At 38.4% G+C, this 24,835-nt stretch overlaps 2 protein-coding genes across 6 annotated transcripts in view; one reads left to right on the forward strand and one right to left on the reverse strand.

The window, feature by feature from the left end:
- Window positions 1-7,123: 7,123 nt before the first annotated feature.
- On the forward strand, window positions 7,124-17,177 carry LOC136984252 (runt-related transcription factor 1-like). Of its 5 annotated transcripts, XM_067281161.1 has the most exons (7): window positions 7,124-7,466; window positions 9,876-9,989; window positions 11,405-11,539; window positions 15,746-15,982; window positions 16,064-16,185; window positions 16,615-16,719; window positions 16,817-17,177. In XM_067281161.1, the coding sequence occupies exons 1-7, from the start codon at window positions 7,124-7,126 to the stop codon at window positions 16,928-16,930; spliced, it is 1,170 nt and encodes a 389-aa protein (XP_067137262.1). In that variant the 3' UTR covers window positions 16,931-17,177. The 5 variants fall into 5 exon arrangements, with proteins under 5 accessions (XP_067137262.1, XP_067137266.1, XP_067137264.1 ...); XM_067281165.1 differs by lacking the exon at window positions 16,817-17,177 and having other exon boundaries at window positions 15,813-15,982; window positions 16,064-16,181; window positions 16,615-16,714; XM_067281163.1 differs by lacking the exons at window positions 16,615-16,719; window positions 16,817-17,177 and adding an exon at window positions 16,224-16,599 and having other exon boundaries at window positions 15,813-15,982; window positions 16,064-16,129.
- Window positions 17,178-17,908: 731 nt separating this feature from the next.
- The window catches only part of LOC136984251 (brefeldin A-inhibited guanine nucleotide-exchange protein 3), a 76,756-nt gene continuing 69,829 nt past the window's right edge, over window positions 17,909-24,835 (reverse strand). The window contains 5 exon segments of the mRNA XM_067281160.1: window positions 17,909-18,359; window positions 18,460-18,977; window positions 18,980-19,267; window positions 19,340-19,518; window positions 24,291-24,418. Of these exon segments, the coding sequence (XP_067137261.1) occupies window positions 18,120-18,359; window positions 18,460-18,977; window positions 18,980-19,267; window positions 19,340-19,518; window positions 24,291-24,418 (1,353 nt within the window). The 3' untranslated portion in view covers window positions 17,909-18,119.

A 24,835-nucleotide genomic window follows, 5' to 3' on the forward strand; every position in this document is an offset into this window, starting at 1 on the left:
CACCGTTCATTTGCCTCTACTTGTTGACATTTCCATTCCGTGTTTGGTTAACACGGCAGCAACTCGAACCCGGTTAATTTGACGTGTTTGATTCGGGGTTTTTGTTCTGCGGGGGGGGGAGGCGGCGTAGACACTCGTTTCAATGGGTTCACCCCTTTCGCGCCCCGTTTCTACGAATGAATATTTTAAAACTTGGGTCTTTTGTAGGCGCACGCTTGAATGTTCTGCTGAAACAAACGTTGCCACTCGACTGTTTCCTCTTGCCATTCACTCCAGAAATTACTCTTGATATGCTTCAGGTAACTAATTTTTGAATGGAAGCGCTAAGCAAACGCGTGCGTTAAAACGGAATTCGTTTTTGTGTGTCGTAACGCCTTCGTTACGTTTTCTAAGACTCGCGACTTTATACGCATTTAGCGTGAGGGAATTGAGCCCAAAATAGACCTTTCTGTAGTTTGGGAGTGGGTTTTTTACTAATCTCTACAGAGGGGGCATCAGGCACGCCACAGTCTTCCAGTGAGGAAACACGTATCCAAATCATCGAACAGGCAGCATATTACCTGAGAGTAGACACCATTCGGTGGTGTGATGGCTACAGCATGGAAATGGGACTTTAATGTCCGCTACTCTCCCTCGAATCGATGCAACGCCCGCTCGGGGGACCTCATTTGGTGCCCCTAGCTCCCTTTCGGCTACCCCCCTGGAGAACTGGTGTAGCGTTCCGTTGCCAGGAGAAACGAACCATCATTGAACTTAGATTAAAATAGTCCCCATCAACCAGAAACTCTAGCTTGGAAGACGAAATTTCATTAATGCCTGGTCACGTGACCGGTGGGTATCGTTCGCATTTGCAGCTCATTCTCGCTCGGGGATATCTCGCGGCCGCTCTCTGGAGACGGGGGAATTCGTGATTACGCCGTCCAAATTCGTGCAAATTTTCCAATCGGCTGGATCACCCGTCACAGCCGACACTTTATTACGCACCCTCTTAGGTTCCACGCCATTTTTAATCCCTCCGAACGTAAGAAAAACCCATAGACAGACAGACAAACGGACGTTCTGAACTTGGCTCTTCAACACCTGACGTGATCTTGGTATAGAAGAGCGAAATCTGACTAGATTTTTCGACACTTGTTTAATTAAGAACCAATTATTTCTGAAAAATATACAAGAGCCAAACACCTACCTCAACAGATTCTCTACCCTAAATTCGCCATCAACCCCTTCTACACCTCTTCGCACTTTACTTAACTGCAGTGCAGGAAAGAACCTTTTATAGGGAATTTTCTTACATTTCTAACTTCAAACCCCCGCCATTAACTACAAGAATCGATTCCAGGGACGAAAACATCTCTAGAACTTTACAGAGAAACTCAATTTCCAGAACAAAGCTAAAATATTGAATTAAAAAAATATTTTTTAAAGTTAGAGAATTAAGCGAAACGTGTGGGGTCGTAAGGGGAGGGTGGAAAAGCTCCCTTATAGGTAAATTTCGAGTTGGGTCAATGGAAGAGGAGGAGGAGGAGGAAGAAGAGGAGGAGGAGATAAAGGGGAAGAGACATATTCCATGTGACATATTCTGCCGGTTGAGTCCGACAGTCGGTCAACGGTTCTGCTGCAGGTCCTCCTGGGTTCAGTGTTTCGTGAAGACGTGCAGCTGAAAGGAAATGAGGTCTTTAAAATCAGTGTAGCGAGTCCAGGAACAATTTTACTGGAGTTATTACGGCCGGCGAACCGCAAGAGCAGTCGTGAGTAAAGTGTAATCCGCATCCAGGATCGATATACTCAACCCGCCTGCGCTTCCAACTCTGACTCCTATCGACTATTAATATATACAATATATATATAACTATAATAAACGGGTGAAGTCTCGAGATCCTTGTGAGGGACGAGCGTAGAATCGGTGCAAAGAGAGTTACGGAGCGACAGACGGACGGACGTAGCTCGAGAAGGTATCGCTTTCTATCAATTAGCGAGTAGAATAAAGGCAAAATGACCGTGAGACGGAGAAGACGAATGCGAGTTGTGTACCCAGAGGTGCCCCAGTCCCGCGCACATCACCTGACTTAGTTGATTTACCGCGCTCCGGCCGCAGTCATGGTGGCGTAACACCCATAAATAATACGTCCGCGTCTCTATTTATTCCCCAGCATGTCGTAAAATATTCTCCGCTACTTCACTCTAACAAATGATGCGGTCGTCGCTAAATTTGTAATCGTCTCCCTTCTAAAATTTGTTTTTCACTTACGCAAACCGCCGCTTCCGTTCGTAACTTTCCACCCTCCCCCGGAGTTACGCTACCGTCCGGTGGCGTTGCGCGCGCGCGCGCGCCATTTATCGATCGGCGGGGCCCGCGTAACGAACGGTAACGCCGCGAAAAATACGCCCCGACCGTCCGCTCGCGACTCCTGGTGGGAGAAATAAGAAACTGAAAGTCGTATTAGCGTCGATGATGTTACCGAGCCATTCCCCGGTTTGGGAAATATTTACGGTCGGCGGTGTGACGTCAGCAGTTTTTGCACCTAGGCGGGATCCGCTTAAACAGCTCCATCCATCAAGCGGGGTAATTAGCATGGAAATGGCTTGGCTGCTTGGTCATTTTTCTCCGCAGCAGGACGATTTCGGGGGTTGTACAACGCCGTCATTATTATTCTCCCTCCCTTTTTCTTGTTCCTCCCTCACCCCTTGGCGTTGAAAAGGTTAAATATCTTTGTCCCAAGCGGTGAAACTCTCATTTTCTTATCCGGTCAAGATTAATGCACGGGGGAGAGAGAAAACACGCTTAAATGTAGATTGGGAAACGCAGCCCGCAACACATTAAGAAGCAATAATTAATGGATACTTAGCTCCTGTTCACGAACACCGGAACAAAAACTTTTCACTCTTTTTTCCTCTCTTCCCTGCCCTCTTCTTTAACATAAACATCGGCCTTCACCCGATTCGGATACCCTAAAAAAGGGGGCCAGCTTGTTTACGTAACGTAATTAAAGGCCTCTTCCTTCCCCTTTGACCACGTGCGGAAGTTGCTCGTGTCTCCTCGAACTACTACGCGCGGGAGGGAAGGGAGGGGAAGGGAGGGGAGGGGAGAAGGGAATTTTTATAACGCTTCACCTTTGCTATGGTTTGCGAGTTGGGAAGAGGACAAGGGGTGGCCTTTGCTCGGTCGGGATAATCAAGGCATTAATTAATTAAATGGGAGTGAATTTATCTTCCATCCGAACACTTCCTTAGAGGGCTACCGAGTGCCCTAATTTACAACACAATCTAAGACATTAATCCAGATTAATTAGTGTAATTTTTATTGAGAAACGCGCCCGCCGTAAAAAGGTGTTGTGGAGAGACAAGATAACCAAGGGAACGGAGGGGGAGCAGCGGCTCGTCCCCCCGGCCCATTATCCATCATGATTAGCAAAATCGAGCCACGCAGCGCGCGACCGGCAAGCAAAATGTCGCAGAGAGTGGAAATATTTTATACGTGGCACCCCCCTTTTTCGGGCGTTTGCACTTAATTAGATCGAGGCGCTTAACCCCGGATTTATTGGCCATTCTCCGAGGATGTGGCCAAAGGCGGTTATTCGTAATGGACCTCCCCATTACTCGACTGGCTGACCAGCAGCAATTTGGGCAATTCGGCCAAATTTGTAACAGTCTGGCCCGATTCCAAGCCCGAGATAGCCGCAATCCTGTTGTGTTAGCCACCACACAAAAGTTAATTGGTGGTCAGCCGGTCCGGGAGAAGGATAAGTCATTATCTTGATTGTTCGACTGAAACTCCATTCTTTTCTTCTGTTAAGGATCTGAGGTTCTGGCTTCTTAATCACCATGCGACAATATCGTTTCGTCAAGTTGCAAAGGGCACCGCGCGCACCCCTAATGAAAAGGAACAAAAGGATCTTGCATCTTACCACCATTCCGCGCAAGGATTCGATTTCTAAATAATTCGTGCGTGTAAAACATGCGGACGAATTTCAAAAATCGAAGAAGAATCTTGTAAAATGGCCCGACTGGTACTCAATTACCACTTCTTCAATTATATCGGCCTTCACGCGACCGCACCGTCTACAACTGTCGGTGGCCTAGAATACGTCAGGGGTGGCAAGATAATGGGACTTTAGCGACAACAAACAAGCCGTGTTCTGTAGCACCAATTAGAGACCTTCTATCCATTAGGGTCAGCTGTCCCATCCTCGCCAGATGGATAGATACGATGTAAGGGGATATCGTTCATAGTTTTTCCATTAGAAAGTTGGGTTTTGAAGTTTTCTCTCCCACCCTCCCCGGCAAAGAAGAGTGCTGTTTATGTCGGTTATTTTTAGCACTTTAGCTTCAGACGACGTGAAAGTGGTCCGACTGCTGCCGAGATGACAAAGTACCGGTGTTTTAGTCGACTTAATGATGAGACGCACTTTATCTTCTCAAATTCTAACATTAAGATATCGTTTCTCTTTAAAACTTTTTTCTTCTTTTAACAAACTTTTCCGCTTTCCTCCGACGGAGAAGGAAAAAATAATACAACTTTTAATGACAATTAACTGCCATCCTCTGTCTTCGCTCCCCCCGAAAAATACCTCCCTTTTTTCCCTCCTCCTCCTCCTCCTCCTCTTTTCTTCTTTTCCTTTCGGGAGGGGTGGTGAGAGTGTAGAAAAAAGATGTAATTTCAGCGAAAAAGGTGTAAACAAACAGAAGAAAGAGAGTGAGAAACGCATCTTTCTTTCATCCAAACACTTTCTTGTGCAGGAAATAAAATGGTGTTTAAAGTAGTCCACCTGCTGAAGTGGGGTAATTTCCCCACTGCGGAGGGAGAGAAATGTAAAAACCTGCGATTTATCCCATATCTGCGTGATCCGTACTCCATTCGAGGTAGGTAGTTGCCATTATAGTAAAAAGAATAATCGAAAAAAAAGGAGGGGCGCAGCTCATAAAAATCATTTATTCCGGACATTGTTTGATTTAACACCTTATTGCCGTTCCAAAAAGTGTGTGTGTGTGTGTGTGTGTGTTACAGTCGTTTAAGAAGATAGATATCTGAAAGTAGAGTGATGGCCATTTGTTGCCCCCTCCCTAACGTATCGTTTGGGCAAGGGGCCTTTCTATCCGAGTAAAGAATCGCCGTAAAAATAATTAATGTCGGCACTACCTAGTTTCCTTTTTTTTATATATTTTTCCACCCTGGAAACGACATTGAAACAACGACGCTTTAAAAACTTTGATCTAGAAACTATACGGCCTCCCTTCTTTAAATTGCTTCCTATCTCGATCCCCGTTCCCCTCTTTCTCGATATTTTCGTAAAGAATTTGTCGGTAAGGACAGACAGACGGGCTGACATCTTAGATATATAAAAATTTGCAGCTCTATTTTCTCAATCGGTGCGGAAACGGACGACGAAAGAAAGGTAAATATGAGTCTTCTCATTCGCCCTCCTCTGTTTAACTTCTGGTCTGCCATACAATAAAGGCGGGCATTGCCCCATTATTGAGAAGTTAGCCTTCTCTCTACCCCGATATAGCGACTAAAATCCGCCGTATTAAGAGGAATTTTAGGCCCTTATAATTTTGTTTTCGCACGCAGGGAAGGAGGCGTTAATTTATTTGGATAGGTGTAATTAGGGGGGAGGCAGCGTCGGGCGGAAGGGAAGTTCATCATTAGCTTATAGAAGAGGGATGCCGCAAAAACAGAGCGAGATCAGCAATGTCGCTGTTGACGTAGCAGATTGACGTTCGATGTAAGACGATTCCAATGTAATGAGTTGGCCAGTTGAGCCCAATCGATAGGAGTTGCGTCTTGCAATGTTTGACTTGAATAATTCATGCCCCTTCGACCATTCCTCACTAATTGTTCCTAATTTTCTATCGCTGACCCGTATAATTGCTGAGTAAGTGTATCCAAAAAGAAGTCGGCCATCGATTCCCATTGGAAGGGATCGAACCGGAAGTTGCCATTGGCGCGTTTTAAAACGTTTGTAATTATCCTCCCTCTCGGAGGTTCAATTAAAGCCCACGTGGTCGGGGTCAGGCGGATCGACGCTTCGCAGGTAATTACCAGGCTGGAGTCCGAAGGGACGACCTGTCCAGCTGTTCCAAGCCAACATTTACAACCCTCACACTTTGTGGCCAGCGACATTGTAAACTGGACGGAGCAGTCATAAAGCAAGTGATCGGATCCCATCATTGAGTTGATTACCACGGTCCAGCTCCCAAGACAATCTTGTAACAGCTTTGCTTGTCGTAGCTAAATCCTTCTTCCTGTAACTTTTACTGTTGTGACTCTCTTTCGTTAGAACGCAGCAGCTGGACATTGTCCTAAATGTCAACTTTCGACAATTACTCGGCTACACCCCAAGAAAATAAACTTTGTTTGCTTACTTTGACCTTGCGAGCTGCGTTCTTTATTACCGATCTCTCTCCCCACTTTTTAAGTTACGGACTCGTTAATTTGTCAGGCCCTTCTCTCCCCTTTATAGCGGATGCGTTAAAAACGGGATAAACGGGAACTTTAGCGATACGGGTTTACGCACTCTGCAGCGGCCAACGCAAATGTTTGAGGCATTAAGCGCATTATAAGGCAATATATCACACGGAAGCGGTGCAAACAGCTATAATATCCAACCTGTTAAACAACATCTGAATGCGCTACTCGCAGAATTATTAACGTACACTTGTACACGAGATCGAAAATATAAAAAAAACCCTGCGAATTTCACTCGATGGCGGACATCCTTTCATAAATTCAAGGATAAAACACTAGTAACAATATAGAAACGGAGTTAAGATTTTAATTAAATCGCCGGACGGACGGTTTCGCCAGTTTCATTAACGCTTTTTTTATTTTAATTATTTTTTTAAAGAAAAAAAATGGTAAAATAAGCAAAGGGACGTAGAGGTTAGGTGAGGGAAGGAGATAACAAAGTGGAGGGATGCGGAGTAATGCCAACACCTGGCGGTGGAACAAAGGTGAAAGGGGAGACGAAAGAAGGCGGGAGAAGCGGAGGAGGCGAAGAAACGTCAACATTGGAGGCGCCTTAGTCGCTTCACGGCCTGTCACTTGCCCGGCAGTGCGTTGTCTTGTCAAACTGACTCCGGCATCGTCCGACAGTCATTGAGCTGAAATTCATTGCGTGGACGAATGCATATATCATTCTGCCATGACTCTCCCGCAATGACGGACTTCTTGCTGCCAGTGGAGAGGACCCTGACCGAGGTTTTGGGAGAGCATCCGGGCGAGCTGACACAGACGGGAAGTCCAAACTTCGTCTGCTCCGTTCTGCCCTGTCATTGGAGGTCCAACAAGACTTTACCGGTGGCCTTCAAGCTGGTGGCCCTGGGTGAGGTGTCCGATGGCACCCTAGTAACCATCAGGGCGGGCAACGACGAGAATTACTGCGGGGAACTGCGTAACTCCACGGCGGTTATGAAGAATCAAGTGGCCAAGTTTAACGATTTGAGATTCGTGGGAAGGAGCGGAAGAGGTGAGCTCCTTTTTGAAACTCCCTTTCCTCCGTTGTAAAAGCGCGCCGCACGCCGTTCGGCGCCAAATTGGAGATTAACTTTTCATAGTAATTAGTGGTCGACGTAGCCTGCACCGCTGGTAGCGTGTGGTGCATGTTGCGTCATTATAAACAGATTAAGGATCTATTTCCTAGGAATTAAAGGAAGTTTTCACTGAATTAAATGTTGGACGGCACCTGCATGCGCTCACTTAATGACCGGATGCTTGTTAGACGTAGTTAAAACTGTTGGGTTGGCTTATAAAGTACAGGATTCATTTCACGGGGTGATGCGCTAAAAACAAGCAGATAATTACTGTTTGCTCTCACTTCTAATAATAAGCTCTCAGACTACGATACTTTGGCCTTTAAATGCATTCGGCGCACTTCCCTTCTTTCTATATTTAACTGCTTATTCTAGATACATATATGTATACACCGAAAGATTCGGATTACTCGAAGATTTACGCTTCGCGCAACCTTCTTAATCAACGTAAAACGCTTTAAACGGGTTTCAGGCGTTATTTGCGGGACGAAAGGCCAGATTTTCCTCCTCTACCCAACACGAAACTCGATGTAACACGCTACTCTGCTTAGATTTGAACCGCTTCTCTACTATACACACCGTGCCGTGCGGGAAAGTATGATTTACAGGAATGCGAAGCAGGGGATAAATTTAGTCTCGATTTTAATAACAATTAATTAAGTTACGGAAAATATTAATTAAGAGGAGGAAACGACACCCAAAGAAGATGGAAATTTTAGAAAATTCCCATCCGAATCGCTTTAAAATGAGAATTTCTTCCAGGTGTTGTGTTGCTAAATCGCCAGACGCCATACTGTCGCATTAGCACGGTTATCAAGTTTAAGACAGAAGGGGGTGGGGGAAAAAAACGGTTAAAAGTCCAAAGAAGAGCATTAATGGCTTCCACTAAGTGTCTAGTCATGCATGCCAAAACAGGAGATGTGGGGAGGTTGGGAAGACGTTTGAAGCCCGACTGAACAGCTGACGGAAAACTGTCGACCATCTCAGCCATCCAAAATAGCTCCCTATGACAACACGTTGCGTCACGATCACGTGAACGATTGCTAAGTTAGCTAGTTTTTTCCCTCTCTCCCGTTTCTTTGTTTAGTTTTTTTGAAGCTTCCTACGCTCTTTTTTATTTATTTATTTATTTTTTTTATATTTTTATTCCTCACCCGACGACATTTTCTTTTCCCCTTTCGTGTTTGTACCATTAACAGCGCAGAAAATTGCTAAAAGCTTCACTCGCCACTTTTTGGTTGTCTCATTTTATTCCACTTAGTCCCGGGTTCAATATTGGAAAATTTATGTAAATGACCGCCATATTTTTTTGCCATCAAATTCGACCTGCATTTGTCCTCTCGGTGTCTTCGACTTCGCTCAAATTATCCTCCGACAACCCCCACTTTCGCTAAAATTCTCGAGTTTTACGTCAATTCTCATGCTTTAATTAGTCAGTATGCATGAAATACAGACATTCATTAACTTAGAAAGGTGTAAACAACCTCAATTTTGCTAAGATTCTGTCGTTCCGCATCAATTCGTAGGAAAAGCCAAAAACTAATTTGGAAGGACACAAAACACCCGAATTTTCTTAAAATTCTGACGTTCTGTCTCAATTCTTAAGCACCAATTCGTAGGAAAAGCCAAAAGTTAACTCGGAAGGGCACAAAACACCCGAATTTTTTTTAAAATTCTGGCGTTCCGCATCAATTCCCAAGCATTAATTCGCTTGACAAACACTTAGGAAGCTCAAAATTCCGCCTTTCATTAACTGCGAAGCGTGCTCTAACTCGACAACTAAGGGGAGATCGCCTTCATTGCCGTTAATGTGTCACGTGGCATGCGAGGTGGAGGGGTAAAAAAGCGCCCTTTTCCCACATCAACGTCTGAACCCAAATCCAAGAATGTAACTCGGCAACTTATTAAGGGAAAAATAATGTTTTTAAAAGATCATTAAGAGTTATGGAAGGGAGAAACGGCGGAAGGTGCAAGATCAGCACCTGAGAGACAAACCAATGAAAATAAATGGCAACCTCACCAGCATAGGGATAATTATCGCAACTTTGTCACCTGATTTGGCAAGAGGTTGATTGCTTGACAAATCGTCTTCGGAAAAGTTGAGATTCTGTTTAATCAGACGATTATTCACGCGTTTAGCCGCATGTGGCAACCTTGCACTTTCATTAATGCCTCTTTATATTGTGATTGTCCCGCATGATTGCCAAAATCCGTTCGATGCGACACTTCGGGGATCTTGGGGATTCCATATGTCTAAACGGCGCTAATTTAATGATGAAAAAGCGTTCCGTTACGCCTTTAAATTGCTGAAAAATCATTCATTCTCTCGTTCTATTTTTAAACAGGGAAGAGTTTCACCCTGACGATCACGGTCAGCACCAACCCCCCTCAAGTGACCACCTACGCCAAAGCCATCAAAGTCACCGTAGACGGGCCTAGAGAACCTAGAAGTAAGACCAGTAAGTTCAACTTTAAACCTATTTTAAAGCCTTAATTATTAGTGGTGGGGGCCACAGATTCGCCGTTTGATCCACGAGAATCACACCCCCACAGGAGAATCGTACTCTAACGTACCGAGAACGAAATTTCGATTAATTTGACACCAAATTAGCCGGAATCTTTCACGCAATCGATCCTTTTTAACCATAGAAGAGCCTAAGAAACAATGGAAAAATTAATAATAATAATAATAATATAGATAAATTCAGAGATAATATTAATTGAGACGAGGAATCAAACAAGATTGCAAGAATCATAATCTGACATGAAGCATAATTAATAACCAAGAGTATGGTTTAATCCTTAATAATTAATTTTAATCCATATTCTCCTTTGCACCTATTCCATCCTTAATTAATCCTCCTATTCTGTTTTATATCAAATTAATCAAACCAGATTGGCCATAACTCCAATATTTTCTCCATCTTGTTAAGAATATTTGCCTCTTTTTTGTTGTTCGCGAATAATTCAAAATTGCATTCTTTCTAGAGAAGATTCGACATGGAGGTGACGTTTTTCCAGATCTGAATATGAGGATAAGTAGGTTAAATTCCCAAAACCTTCTGGAAAAGTCATTTCTATAGAGTTTTGGGAGTGTAAAATACTGAATTCTAAGTAGAATTGTGGCCTTTCTACTGAGTTTCGGGGTGTAATAAACACACAGTTGTAAGCATAAACGTGGAATGTTTATGCTTACGACTTTTTTAGAGACTTTTGCGTGTAACAAATACACGGCTCTACGTAGAAACGTGAATGAATATGCTCGTAGAGTTTTGGTGGTGTAAACAACGCAGTATTCTAAGTATAAAATGTGCTGTTTCTAGAGAATTTTGGGGGTGTAACAAACACAAGTTTGCAAGTAACGTGAAATGTTTAAGATTCGAAAGTTTTGGGTGTGTGACAAATACACGATTCTACGTAGAAGCGTAAGTATCCTCTTTGTAGAGTTTTGAAGATGTAAACAACGCAGTGTTTTAAGCGCTTTCTAGAGAATTTCGGAGTTGTAACACACAAGTTTTCATGGAACGTTTACGAGTTTTCTAGAAAGTTTTAGGTGTGTAACAAACACGAATCTATGTATAAACGTAAGTAAATAAGATTTTCTAGTGTTTTAGGTATGTAAACAACGAACATAAGTATTATAAGTATAAAATATGATGTTTCTAGAGAATTTCGGGGATGTAACAAACACATCGTTGTAAATAGAAAGAAACATGTCCCGAGAATTAGATCAAAGCGTTTTTGTTGCACCCCCAAAATAGAAAAAAGGTGAAATAATTACTTTGAAATTCGGATATGAAAGAAAACGAGATACAAACCGCGCAATTGAAATTCCCTTTTCCTGTAAAGAATCGACTAATTTTTGAAATTGCAGGGCAACAGCAACAACTTCGAGCTTTGGCCTCGGCCTTTGGCCATCGTTCGACCTACCTAGGCGATCCCCTGCGGGACTGGGACTTTCGCAGGAAAGCAGCGGAGCAATGGGCCATGGACGTACACAGGAGACAAGGTAGGCCTACACTTAATCTGTAGATTATTAGCACTTCTTGTTAGTCTATCTCACAACACACTAGAGGATTAGTCTAAGCCTTCCTGTCAGTAATCTGTCGGGAGTTTTTTTTTTACCCCTCTTCTCTTCTCGTCGCTTCTGCACATAAAAACTTGCCAATTCTAACTTATAATGAGCATCGTCGGCTTAACTAAATTGCTAGTTGCAGTTGCTACAGTCGACGGCATCGATTCTTCTACAAAACTTCATAATCCGCCATGCTGAGACGGAAAAGGAAAGCGTCGGATTAACCTGCTATGACGGAATGAAACGGCCAACTTCTGATCAATGAATTGTAACTATTCCAATTATTCGCGCCGCTTCTTTTCGTGGTTATTGCGGAATTTCTTTTATTATCCACTTTAATTTACCTTCCTCCAGACAATTCGGACTTTTTCCTTCTCTCACGACTTCAATAAAGTACCTAAAAATGTATTAAAGACAGAAAATATTCTATAATTGAACGTGTTTTCGTTTACAAGAAGTTTATAAAAATACAGAAAACTTACTTGATAAAGGTTCATCACTTAACACCGATTTAACCTACTCAACGGCATACGATTAAGCTAAAAAATAAACAACTTAGAATTTATTTAATTAAATGTAAACTTCACATTCTCTAAATTGGGAGTTGAGAGGAATATTTGGAACTTCTTACGTGTATAGAATCATTTATTAAGCGACAGAAATGCATTAAATTTTAGTAGAGAAGAGTTTTTTTTTTAACTTAAACTCGACGATTTAACAAGTAAATAACCTGTTATTAATATAAAACTAATGGCCTGTTACGGTGTCAAGCTCAAATTATACCTTCTAGAAACGTAACCGTGGAATTTAGCGTCACAGAATCTAGTCAACTAGAAATGGAACGATACTAAAATCTAACTTTTATCCGTCGCAATGTTTACAATTAACTGCAGAGTACGGGTAAAGATGTTTACATATAATTAAACATTGTATACAAGTATATATTTATGGTTAATACTTGATTTTAACGCAATTAATACAGGCCTAACTTGAGGTTCGAGTTAAAAATTTGATAATTTTACTAATAGAGAAGCAAAGAATCGTTGAGAACTTGGAGTGTAGCTTAAACATCCTTTATAAACTCGAAATTTAGTTAGTTTAACTATATAATACTTTATGTCAGGTATAGTATTTCGTACAGCAAATATCCAAAGATTTAACCACGCACAATTTATTATTCAATTTTCTCTTCTACGTATGCATTTCGAGTTGGCGTAAATTCTCAACCCCTCTTCAATGCCATATAATTTGTACGTCTTTCATAAAAGAACCACCATATGTAAGAATTCAATTGCTAGTACGAGTGCATTTCCAGTGTTTATAATTTTAAATACGTCTTAATCCCATGGGGATTGCTGGACAGTACGTACATCTTATAAAATTTAATGTTTTATTTTTATTTTGGCTTGTTTATACACAAAATAAACGTCTTCTAACTATTAACACTGGAGTGAGTAATAAACAGTCACAAACAACCTTTTACCAGTGTTGTACAGTGTAATACAACACTGGTAAAAGGCTTGTTTATATTATATTAAAAATAAGGCCACTTGTTAACATTTGAAAGAATCACACCAAAAATTAAAAACTATGCCTACTCTAGTTAAACCTTTCGATATTTGCTGTAGGAAATACTATACATGATATAAAAGATTATAGAGTTAAGCTAATAAGAATACAGCTACTCTATTTAAGAAAATAACGGTCTAAGATTAATATAAGAAGCATGAGAAAGATCTTAAGAAGTTGATTTATCTCACGGCATCACTAGAAATTTGAGAAGAGTAACTTAAAAATGCTTTACAAACCCCAATAAATTATTATGAAGCATGAAAATGGTTATCTCCTATACATTATTCCATAGCATCACTAGGAATTTGAGGAGTGTAGCGTAAAATGTATCTTATAAACTGTAAATAAATGAATATAAGAAGCAGGAAAAACGTCTTAAGAAGCGAATTTGTCGTAGAGAAACTCAAGGAATTTATTATATAATCAGTCCTTTGGAAAGTTTTATATTAATCGACGCAAGGATCGTTAACGCTAACGTTATACTTTTGTAGATTTCAATTGTTAAAATTTATCTCGGACCTCACACAAATGAAGTATCGCACGGGGACGAAATTCGACTTGTGTCTTAATTAAAGCTCATCATCATCCGAAACGGGTTTTAACGTGAAAACCTGCATAATCTAAATTTAATATCTGTTAAGCAACCATAGTTTTCTCATCAACAATCACTGATACGAAAAGCGATGCCCCCTCTAACGAAAAATACATTAAGTTCCACCCCCTGCAATGTATATTTTAATGTTCCTATGCTCGTATACTTTTTAATTAAAGAGTTAATTTGGGTAAACGGTAAGCTCATCGACTTGTGGAGTTTGCCAATAGTTAGAGAAGGTCGAGTTTTAAAGTGGAGAAGTTGGAGGGATGCTAATTAATTTAGAGCTAGAGAAGAGGATATTGTGGGTGAGGTGAAAATGGGACCTCGACCGAGACGATCGACAGAGTGGAAGCGAGTGTGAAGAAAGTTAGCTGCGGATGTAAGTGGGCCAATTACACTTTTATTTAATCAAAGTGGAGCCATTCCGGCGGTTACGAGCGTAAAGAAGTAAAATCCGTTGCCGGTTCCTGACGAAATTGCGGTGAGGAAGAGTTCGTCGGTGCAGCACGTGTTGTAACAATAAAAATTATCGATCACGCGGCAGTTTTCCGGGACGACATATTAAACCAGACCAGATTTACGATGTTGGTGTCAAAGTTTGTGCCGGGGATGCAACCATAAACCGGAGAGACTTCAGCACAAAACAACCGGATCTTGGAAGAAGTTTGGAGACTCCGTCCAGCTTCCAGTTAAAAACTTTGTAAGATATCCCTAAAGGGAGAGAGAGTGTGTGTGTGCGTGCGTGTGTCATGCGGATCGAACGGGCTGAAGAACAAATTTTCATTAAAATCTGCAAAAAGTAGCAAGGCCTCCGCCCCTACCAATATCGAGTAAGCGCCTTTTTATAGGTGTCACTTATTACAGGAAAGGAGAAGAAAAGAGGGGAGGAAAAAGTTGACAAAAGGAACCCCCTAGAAGCGGAGGGAGGAAATGAAACGTCTTTAGGAACCAGCATTGGGTGTAATCATATCCAGTCTGCAGCGCGCACCATTACTACTCCAACTGGAAAACTAGTCTGTCTAAATCTCATTTGGATGGTAATTAAAGCTGGGTGATGAATTAGACAGGGGGTGAGCTTTGGTCGCATCTCGGGGGAAGGAGCCATCATTCCCACAGGTTCTCCTCTTAATGAGTGATAGTTTGCAAACTTGAATCGTTCCAAAACCATCCGACTAACAATGGGAATTACATCTGCAACTTGGCCTCTACTGATGGGTTATGCGGTCGTAACTTTTGCTCGTTACTCCCGTCTGACGTTTGTTTGCATCAGAAAAGCAAATTATACAGTCGTGCACGGTTTCGGTTGGCGCTACACTTAATAAATTTCCTACCTCTCCACTCGACTATTTCCAGGCCTAAATTGATAATCTATAAATAACTTTTTAAAGCAGTGTCGGAGCTTAAATTCGTTACTTTCACTGTGCGAACCACCCCTAAACTACTATAGGCTTAGGTAAACTACTGAGAGTGATCATCGTCTCTATGTGCAAAAGGGCATTTACTCATAAGTACCTCTTCCGTAACGCCTTATCTTGCAGCATCCTTTTAGTGGCCACATATAAGATTTTAGAGTACGTCGCTCGGGGTATGTTATGTGTGTGCATTAAGCAGAGAGACGTGTTTACTCTACTATTTTTTCAACCTTATTGATGATCCCTGATGATTGCATTGCATGCAACACATCACTTAACCGGGAGTCGTCTAGCTAATGTCCACATATCACGAATTTCCAAAGAGAAACGATAGCCGTAAAGTTCGGACAATAGATTATTAGCAAAAAAAAAAAAAACCCGTGTTACGCTAATTATTAAACACAACCCTTCTACTGTTACGTGTAGTTAATTGTCGCTAATCTAAATTAATTTCTCGCAGTTTTCACGGATATTCTAAACCCAAATAATTTCCATACGCATAGAAATTAAGATTGTCACTACCTCTAAATGTGATTATTGCATGAGTAGCATCCATTATAGGAAGTTTCCACTACACCCAATCGGTGCCAGACCGCATTGCTGAGTCATTAGTACCGATCTCTTACAGATGCCAACCAAGTGCTGGGTCTACCTTTACCCGAACTGTTCTGGAGCCCTTATGTCACGCCCTACTCGTTCTATCAGACCGCCAACTACATACGAGGGGAGGATATTTGCCCTCCTTGGCCTACCACTTGGATCACCTTCTACCCTCCACCAGACTCGATTCCTCTACAGGTAAACTTGTTTTTCTCTAACTCGGGTCTAACAAAATTCGCTTTGTACAGATTTCTTTCTTCCCCCCTTGATTCTTTTCAGACGACCCCACTACCTCTACTCATGGAGATTATTCAGAGATGTGCGGAGTGGTATCGGCTTCCCACGGTGAGAAAGTAGAGGATAGACGTTCTAGCGAAGAATCCTGTCAACAAACGTTGTTGGTATCACCAAGCTTTCTATATTCTCACTTATATTCTAGTCTAACCCAACCCAGCCCCATTCAATTATTGAACAGCCTGGTGTCCCATCAGAGCAGAGGAAAATCGGATTCTTATTCTTCCTGGTTGCCGGGAGTAGATCTACTGAAACTCAACACGGTCAGACAACAGGAATCGACAGTGTGGAGACCTTACTGAACTTTATATATATATAAATATATATATAAATATATTTTTTAAATTATTTCTGTTTCGAATGATGAAAAACTGTGCTTCCTGCTCTCTTTTAACTTGATTTGATTTTATGGAAGTTTCGCAGAATTTTACTTGTGTCTTTACTACTTGCAATAAAAATCTGCCCTTCTCCTCTCTCTCTACTTGACTCTTGCTCCTTTTTTTTATTATTATATTATTTTTTTTTTTTAACTGTAGAAATTTATGGACCTGTCCTTATCTGCTAACCACACGGATGCTAGAGGGACGGCGAATGTATCTGAAATCGGCGTATCCCTCAGGATACTTCACCCACTTTTTCGAGTAAATCTTGTTTTAAAATGTTTATATCACGGGTTAATCTGTTTTTAACTACGTTTAACATCCAATTTTATTTTATCATTGAAACGTTCTCCGGCAGTCGGTGGGGGTGGTCGCGCACTGGTGGCGCCATCTGGGTGTTGAAAAAAGACACTTAACGTTCTCTAAACATCTTGTTTTTATCGCCTACCTAATAAGAAGGGAAAAAGAATGAAAACTAAGGGAAAGAAAGGACTTATCGAGAGATAAAAATGGAAGCAGAAGGGTTTAATTCGACTCGAGTTTTCGTTAGGTGCGGGGTGTACCTAGTGTCGCCATCTCGTGTTATCTACTGAAAGAACTGCTCCGTCCTCATCCGAACATACCGCTTCGTTTCTATGACTCGCAACCGAAAACAGTTGCATTTTCATCAATTTTTATCATCCGCCGAACTCTTCTTTTTTTCATCCCAAAAAAACTTTCAGAGAGAAGAGGAAGAAGAAAAAAAGAAAAAAACAAACAATACTTAATTAAATTTTACTTTTATCCAAAAAGAAACCTTTGACTAACCGAACATTTTGCTTCTTTTATGTTAAAATCCTTTGCTTCTTTGTTTTCAGAAATAAAATTAGGGAAACATTTGCAAATGCTAATTGCAGAAAGACGACTTGTTTGTTCTACTATTTCAATAGACAACAGCTCTTTTTCTAAATGTAGAAAACGTCTGAAATTAAATGCGATTTTTTTTAATTTTATTTTTATTTTTACCCTCTTGCCAGAAATTTTTACTTCTAAAGAACAGGAAAAGTATTTCAAAAGAAATATTTTGAAGAGATGAATAAATCAGAGAGATAGAGAAAGAGGGAGGGAGAAGACAGAGAAGAAGGGGGAAGGAAAGAGGAAAAAAGAAAAAAAAACATTTTGTTAAATCAGTGAGGTTCCTAAGATATTGTTTTAAGAATAAGCGTAAGATTTAATCATGTATAATGTAAATTTGATTTTGTTTAGCCGGTTAAAATGATAATTTTCTATTATAAATAATCGCCGATATAAGTTTTTATGCATTTCTTTTGGCTAGTAAATAACTAAATAATGTTTTCTTAAGTGGAAATATTTAATTAGAAAGGTAACGAATGTAAATTAATGATTCCACGGCTGGAATTAAAGCCATTTTAAAGTGTTAATTTGCTTAAAAATACGACAGAAGAATCAATTTAATAATTTAACATAAACCCTTTTAATATCTCAATTGTATATATTCCAATAGAGAATAAATTATTCACCACAGAGAAAGAAAATTTTACAGTTTCTGGTGACTAGAACATCAGTATCATACCGTTTTCGTTTTGTTAAACGACCAGATAACCGAGTGTATAATGATCTGTACAACATCGACTAGCATTTTATTTTATTTTTATAAATGTTTATAAGGATATATCACGGTTCTGTTGGGGTTTGTAGAATCCACAACAACCGGCCATTCTCCGCATCCAGCTGTTCAATGTCGATTTTAATTCCGTGTCCACGCTGGAAACGACTAAAGAACATATCCCGGGGAACACGATAGGTAAGAGGGATTTAAATTGGTTATCCTCCAGCGATAGATGGAGATCTAACACCGAACGAATAAGCTGGCTCCATACTTGTAAACGAGCTTCGCTATCCTGTTAAGATTCCATTAAAATTCTCTAATTTCGATATTAAGGTGTTAAAATTGTTTAGAAATATATGTATTAAATGAATAAAAATAAGAGAAACACTTGCCTTCATAATGGATGTTTTTCGTTGAAGATCGATTTCTTTAGATACTGAATTTGAGTTTGTATTTTTGTCCTTCTCTTCTATCTTCTTCTTGGGTTTCTCTCTAGATGCCGATGGCATGGTGTGTTGCGTCTTGCGTTTTTTGTATTCGTTGACCAAGGAATGAATAGTTTTCTCGGTGGCTACAGTATACACCTTATCTTTTTTCTCGTAATTGAAGTCTTCCGAGTCTGTGCTGTCCACGCTATCCTGTTTTTTAATTTTCGATCTGTTACAGTTGTCTGCAGTGGCGTTATCTGTCGAAAATTCGCCCGATTTTCTCTGATTGTGCCATAAATCTTGAAACTCGTCGGGTTGCACCGTGAGGAAGAATATGGGCTGATCCGCAATTTTGTCCACAGCGGCTATCTGCCCGTCTTTGTCGGATGATAACGAAGTATAAATACGGCACAAGTCTTCGAAGAAATCTTTAAGTCTCCTACACGGATTATTGTATATAAAAATTCTCTCTTGCAAACGTCATCTCCGTCCTCTCTCCCTTCATCATCGTCCTCGACGTGGACGAAATTATTTGACATTTCCATGGTGAGATCCGGGATGTTTAAACACAGTTCGAACAGCACTAGAGCGCGGATGGTCCAACTGATTCCGGTCTGCTTGTATAAATTAGCGGCGACATCGATCTGTGCGACTTTCTGTATGAGAAATTTCAAGCCAGGTCTAACGTCAAAATTGCAAGCCGTCGCGAATGACTTTTGTAAACACTGTAGCAAAATATCCAAGTCGTTATACGGGATAGAAGATAACAGACCTGAAAAATTAATAATTATTCTTTATAATAAAGCTATGGGCTATATATAAATGCCTGTAGAATATATCCTACCTGGTAATTTAGAGATGTTCGTAGATTTTTGATTCGTATGATTAAACGGAGACGATGAAGACAGTAAAGTGGCTAAACTAGGAAGTATGTGACGCGTACCTTGAAGCAATAACGTGCTAATGGTCTGTAATAATATTTGATGAGATAACAATCCCACTACCAAATTTCGAAAAGGAACTCTAAAATAAAAATGATATATATAATTTTTCTCATTTTTAAAGTTTAATTATTAGTATAAATAATTAGATATAAAACTTATTTAATAAGAATAATCCTTATTTTGTGTTTGTTAAATAAAATCTGAAAGATAATTCGTGAGACTGTAGGATGACTGGAAAGGATGGGGGGCTTTAATTAACCTTAGTCAGGAATGGACTAACTTTTTAAAGTAAAAAAAAATATTTTTAAATATTTAATTAATAAAAAAATGTTTTTATGTCTTTGTAGTTTATTTCTAAGTACTGTAAGCAGTTTAGCCAAACGAGATCATACTGACTAACTTCTTTAAAAAATTCCCCATAGCCCATCATAAAATAGATTTCAACAAGAAGTGTTCTATGATTTGCCGTACATATCTGAATATAAATCTATAGAAAGTATAGAAAAGTTATTTACTAGCAGTGGCCTCATTACAATTATTTTTAAACGCTTTTATTTAACTTGCTTTGCATCTTCCTCAAATCTCATCCACTTCTAATTAAGATAGAAGGCTGAAACTTTGAGGACAATGCATTTTAATGACGTTTTAGGGAGTGGCCCCACTCCGAAATTCTACAAACATAACACAAATGTAGAATTTAACCATGGTCTGTGTGTGTGTAAATGTAATATAATGATGTACAGGTACGGTAGGTAGTAGGGGGTGAGGTCACCCTACCATTCTTCTCATCCAATCTCGAAAGACATGACCAATAAGAGAATTTTCTAAAATACATTTTAACTTTAACAATAAAATTTTTCTCCGATTCTTTCTGTCCTGTGAGCACTAAGAGGGCTACAAGAAATTTTTAAATTAGTATTGTTTTACACTCTTATGTTCTATCGCTTATTTAATAATTACACACTTTGCGTTGTGCCTCGGGTTCATCTAAAAGGTGGGGGTCCTAGGCTCAAGCCCTATTAGTCCTTACGTAGATCCACCATTAAACCTGACCCAACAAAATGTTGAAACAAGATGATGAATTATTGCTTACAATGATTCATAATTTTTATACATTTAATGCGTGTTTTTTAACTAATTCAGTTACTAAAAAATCTTATAAATTTAGGAACGTTGCTTGTACATTCTACAGTATTTTTTAAAAGATTAATTTTATCATTAACTTCCATTTAAAATCGAAGCTATTTTAATACAAAAACAAACTCTGATCGATGGGAAATTTTTTCGTTCTAAAAACTTCGAAATAAAACACAATTATCCCATGGAAAACTTCAATAGCATAAGATTCTAATTGAAATTTTAACCAATTAAGTACTTTGTACGCGACCAAATTTTCTTTAAACTAATAATTTAACAACTTGGCTTCACTTTAGCTGCATACTAATTAGATAACAGTAAAATAATTTGAATTACTTGTTAAATTTTTATATTCGTAACGCGAATTATATCGATTTCCTCGGAAAAAAAAAAGTTAAAAATAAAACATAATAACGCAGCAAATTCAAATTCTCAGCCTACTATGTACAATTTTACCATTATTATATCTATGTGTGACATATACAGACATTTTTTTCTGGTGTTGAATAATAATTGTGACATTTATCTTGTTGTGTTTCGTGTCATTAACGCATGACACATGAATCATGCAACCTCACTTAATTAATATATGCATAGTTTGAATCATCTCCACCACTTAAATGATAGCATTCATTAAGAGTTGGCAGAGGGACAATCTGCAAAATGTCTAACGATAAATTTGAAAATAAAATTTTAAATTAGAAATGTTCAGAAGTAAACAATTTAGAGTGACTCCGAATTAAAAAAAGAAATTGTTTTTGTCATTAAAATCTTATGCTTTGATTAACCAGCTTAAATTCTCTCATCATCGAGCTTATTTGCTTCTTATGCTTGACAAGAATTATACATTCAGTAATTATCCGATAGATACTGGATGATTTCCTAAAATATTTTCGTTATTTAAACGTATAGGGTCTTAGATAACATAGTAAATATTCATTTAACTGCCTGGCAATGAATGTTACGGTGTAATTAATGTAACGTATGAATTTACTCATGAGAAAAAAGAATTAAATTATAATAACAGAAAAAAAATTATAAAGTAATTAGTAAGAAATATTTTTAAGTAAATAAATATTCATTAATAAATTCATCATCTTGCATTTAATTAGTGAATAATTAAAATATAATTAACATTAACTTATTTATTAAAAAATTATATAAAGCTCTAATTAAAAAAAAGTTATTATTTGTTTGTGTCATTTAAACAGACAATTACCGAATCTATAAGTGAAAAAGTAATTAATGTTTTCAAAGACTAACTACAGAGAGCAAATTGTCAGTATTTTCTCTTCGTTAATTTATTTTAATATAACAAAATTTAAAATATGATTTATACGTTGTCATTCTATGGTAAAATATTTCATTGTAATGTAATTGAAATAAAATCGCAATTGCTTAATGTTCGAATTCATTCCTTTCAAAATTAAAATGAAATAAAATCCTAATGACCGCTTAGAGAGAAGGTATAGGGGGCAGAACTATTGACAAATACGGGACTCTATAAGCTATAAAAATCCAACAATGAGTTGCTTAACACCTACAATTTTGGTGGCGCCATTTGTTATGATATTTTATTATTAAAAACTTTTTATATTTTTAATTACAGTAGTCCCTCGTTATATCACGCTTTATTTTGGTTCCCAATTTTTAAAAGCACTCGAGTCAGTAAATTTTAAAATATCAATTGCCAATTGCCATTGAATTTCTTTTTTGCAACGTAATACGGCATTTTATTCCTACCATTGTCCTCGAAACTACCACTGCAGGCAAAACAATAAATTCGTCAAGATCTAAATAAGCAAAACAGTTAGACAGATCAATTATCATTCATGTTTCCTTTTGATATTAAAAGTTGTTTATTAGTTTTAAGTACTGTCTCCTCGTTTACAAGTTTCTGTGAGTTCGAAATTTCACAACCTTATGTGAATTGACGTAATGCTGTGACTTTATGTGGAAAAAAAGAGTAATGTGTAAGGAAAAGATTTCTTTATTTTGCTTTTTGGACAATTTTTACTCTGTAATTTTATAAGTTTTGATGTTTATTTTTTAAATTTTCAGTTATTGTATTTATAATTTTATTGAAAAATATGAATTACACGAATTTTTAATAAGCGATGATTTATTATGAAATATAGTACTAATAATAAAATCGCAACTGATATTTTTTTATATCGACAGTATTTGTCTTTAAATGTCATTGTTAAAAAAAAAACAATAATGCTAAATGGGCATTGGTGGTATCGATGTTCACGTAAACGTTAATTATTACGATATAATCACGAATAAAATTGAAACACTAAGCTTATTTTATATCGGATACACTTGCTGATGAAAGAATAGAGTATTGAGATTCCATAGCATGTAGCTTATAATCTGTTTAGTAAAAGCCCAGAATTTTTAGTACTCGGATATATCGCACTTTTTCTTCGTCTCCCGACAAGCACGATATAATGAGGGCCTACTATATTATAAAATGGCAAAAAGCTTAATTTTGAGGGTAGGGACAAGTTTCATAAAAAAAAAAATTGCAAATGTTAATAAGGAGTAAAATCGTCATTAAGTCCGACCCAACTCCAGATACGACACGCTCACCCTTTATCTCCACACCTCCTCAACTTTTAACCACCAAAATTTAATAGCATTAATTCCCCTAACACACCAACCTCCCTGCAAAACTTCAGAAATTTTAGACAAAAAGCATGGGAGTTATTAAGCTTCAAAGAGGGTGAACAAAATCTTCCCCCCACACACAAACATCCATACATACAGAAAAAACTCCGCTTTTTTTTTGCATTTCTCGACGTTTCAAGGACCCCCGAGGTCATTTTTTTTAACCGATCGCCATACTTTCCCTCCGTTATGTAAATAACAGAGTCGGTAAAGTAAAAATGTGTAAAGATAAACTTAATTCTGGGGCCCCTCTGTGTGGGGATCAAATGGCTCTGCTGGCCCCTGCATACATATATGTATTTTTATGCCTAATTTTATAGTGGATTAATAATTAAAGAAGAGAGCTCATTAGACTCATTGTAAACTCTTCACTTAATTAAATGACCACAAAGTGTGTAAATATTTTAGAAAGAAAAGCGTGTTTTCGGTTACATTACCCATGTTCCTGCTCGGCTGGTCATTTTAAAATAAATGCCAAATTAGTACAGGAAATCAGAGTCTAATTTACCTCCGAATTATAACTATTCTAATAGTTAATAAAACGAAAAACACCCGAGAAAATTTTCTAATATTCAACGAATATTTTAATGAGATTTTGATGCACAGAAGTAGCATCTCTAATCGCTCAATCATTCAGAAAAAAAATTAACGTTTTATTAGCAGTTTAATCAGAAAAATCTCATAGATTACAGAAATCAATAACTAATTTAATTGACAAATAAATTATTATTTTATCATTTAAATTACTTATCGATTCTGTAAGTTTTAGAGAATTTTTCTGATTAAATTATTTGATTAGTAAGTAAAACTTTTAAGAAATTCTGAAAGCAACGATGATCCTTCTGATATAACTGTTTATTTTAATGCTAAATTAATATTGATTTTATCTGTTTAAGTGTCGACTATCGTCCTAAGTGTTTAATTTGTGTTTTCTAAACGCTATAACAATTGTACAGCAAGTCTAAAACTTCTTATACAAAGAAAAGTTATAAAATCGTTTGTAGCATTCGAAATTTTAATAAAGCTGAGAAATTATTTTACCTTATGATATTCATTTCTTCATTTAACGTTGAATTAACATGAGGAGGAAGCAACAAAAATATATAAGATCGTTCTTCTTCTTTCTTCTCTTCACAATTTTCTACTCTTTGACAATCTAAGAGAAAGACCTGAAACAAAATAACGTCACGTTTTAAATTCGTATTAACACTCCATACATTATATTAACTTTCGTAAACTAACAAAAAGAACAGAGAGACCAACAGAGATGGTCCCCTCCGATTAGGCCCTTCCAGTAATTCACAGTAAAGTCATTCCACGCAACTCTCAAATATTCGCCATTAAAATGAGTTCAAAACTTTCCGTGTTGCTTATGTACTGTGTTGTATAGATAATAACTTAACAGCATAACAACATAGCCAAGCCTATCAGGTTATACTCGATAATGGCCGTATTGCAGAGTGAATAAAGTGTTCGTACTGTATGTTTCAGGAACCTTTTCCCTAATTTGCAACGTGTTGTTTTATTTCTAGCAAAGAAAATTAATATTTTGTTGTTACAGTGTTCGTTTCTCATGCACTTTAAGC

Source organism: Centruroides vittatus, unplaced genomic scaffold (genome assembly GCF_030686945.1).
Source record: "Centruroides vittatus isolate TY-2023 unplaced genomic scaffold, ASM3068694v2 contig_911, whole genome shotgun sequence".
In the NCBI taxonomy this organism is placed as follows: Eukaryota; Metazoa; Arthropoda; class Arachnida; order Scorpiones; family Buthidae; genus Centruroides; species Centruroides vittatus.

What these genes read in the sequence shown, in the direction of transcription:
- LOC136984252 (XM_067281161.1), top strand. Translation starts at nt 7,124, where the DNA reads ATGCATATATCATTCTGCCATGACTCTCCCGCAATGACGGACTTCTTG. An exon ending in CGTGGGAAGGAGCGGAAGAG is followed by an intron (nt 7,467 to 9,875) that starts GTGAGCTCCTTT and finishes ATTTTTAAACAG; the next exon opens with GGAAGAGTTTCACCCTGACG. An exon ending in AGAACCTAGAAGTAAGACCA is followed by an intron (nt 9,990 to 11,404) that starts GTAAGTTCAACT and finishes TTGAAATTGCAG; the next exon opens with GGCAACAGCAACAACTTCGA.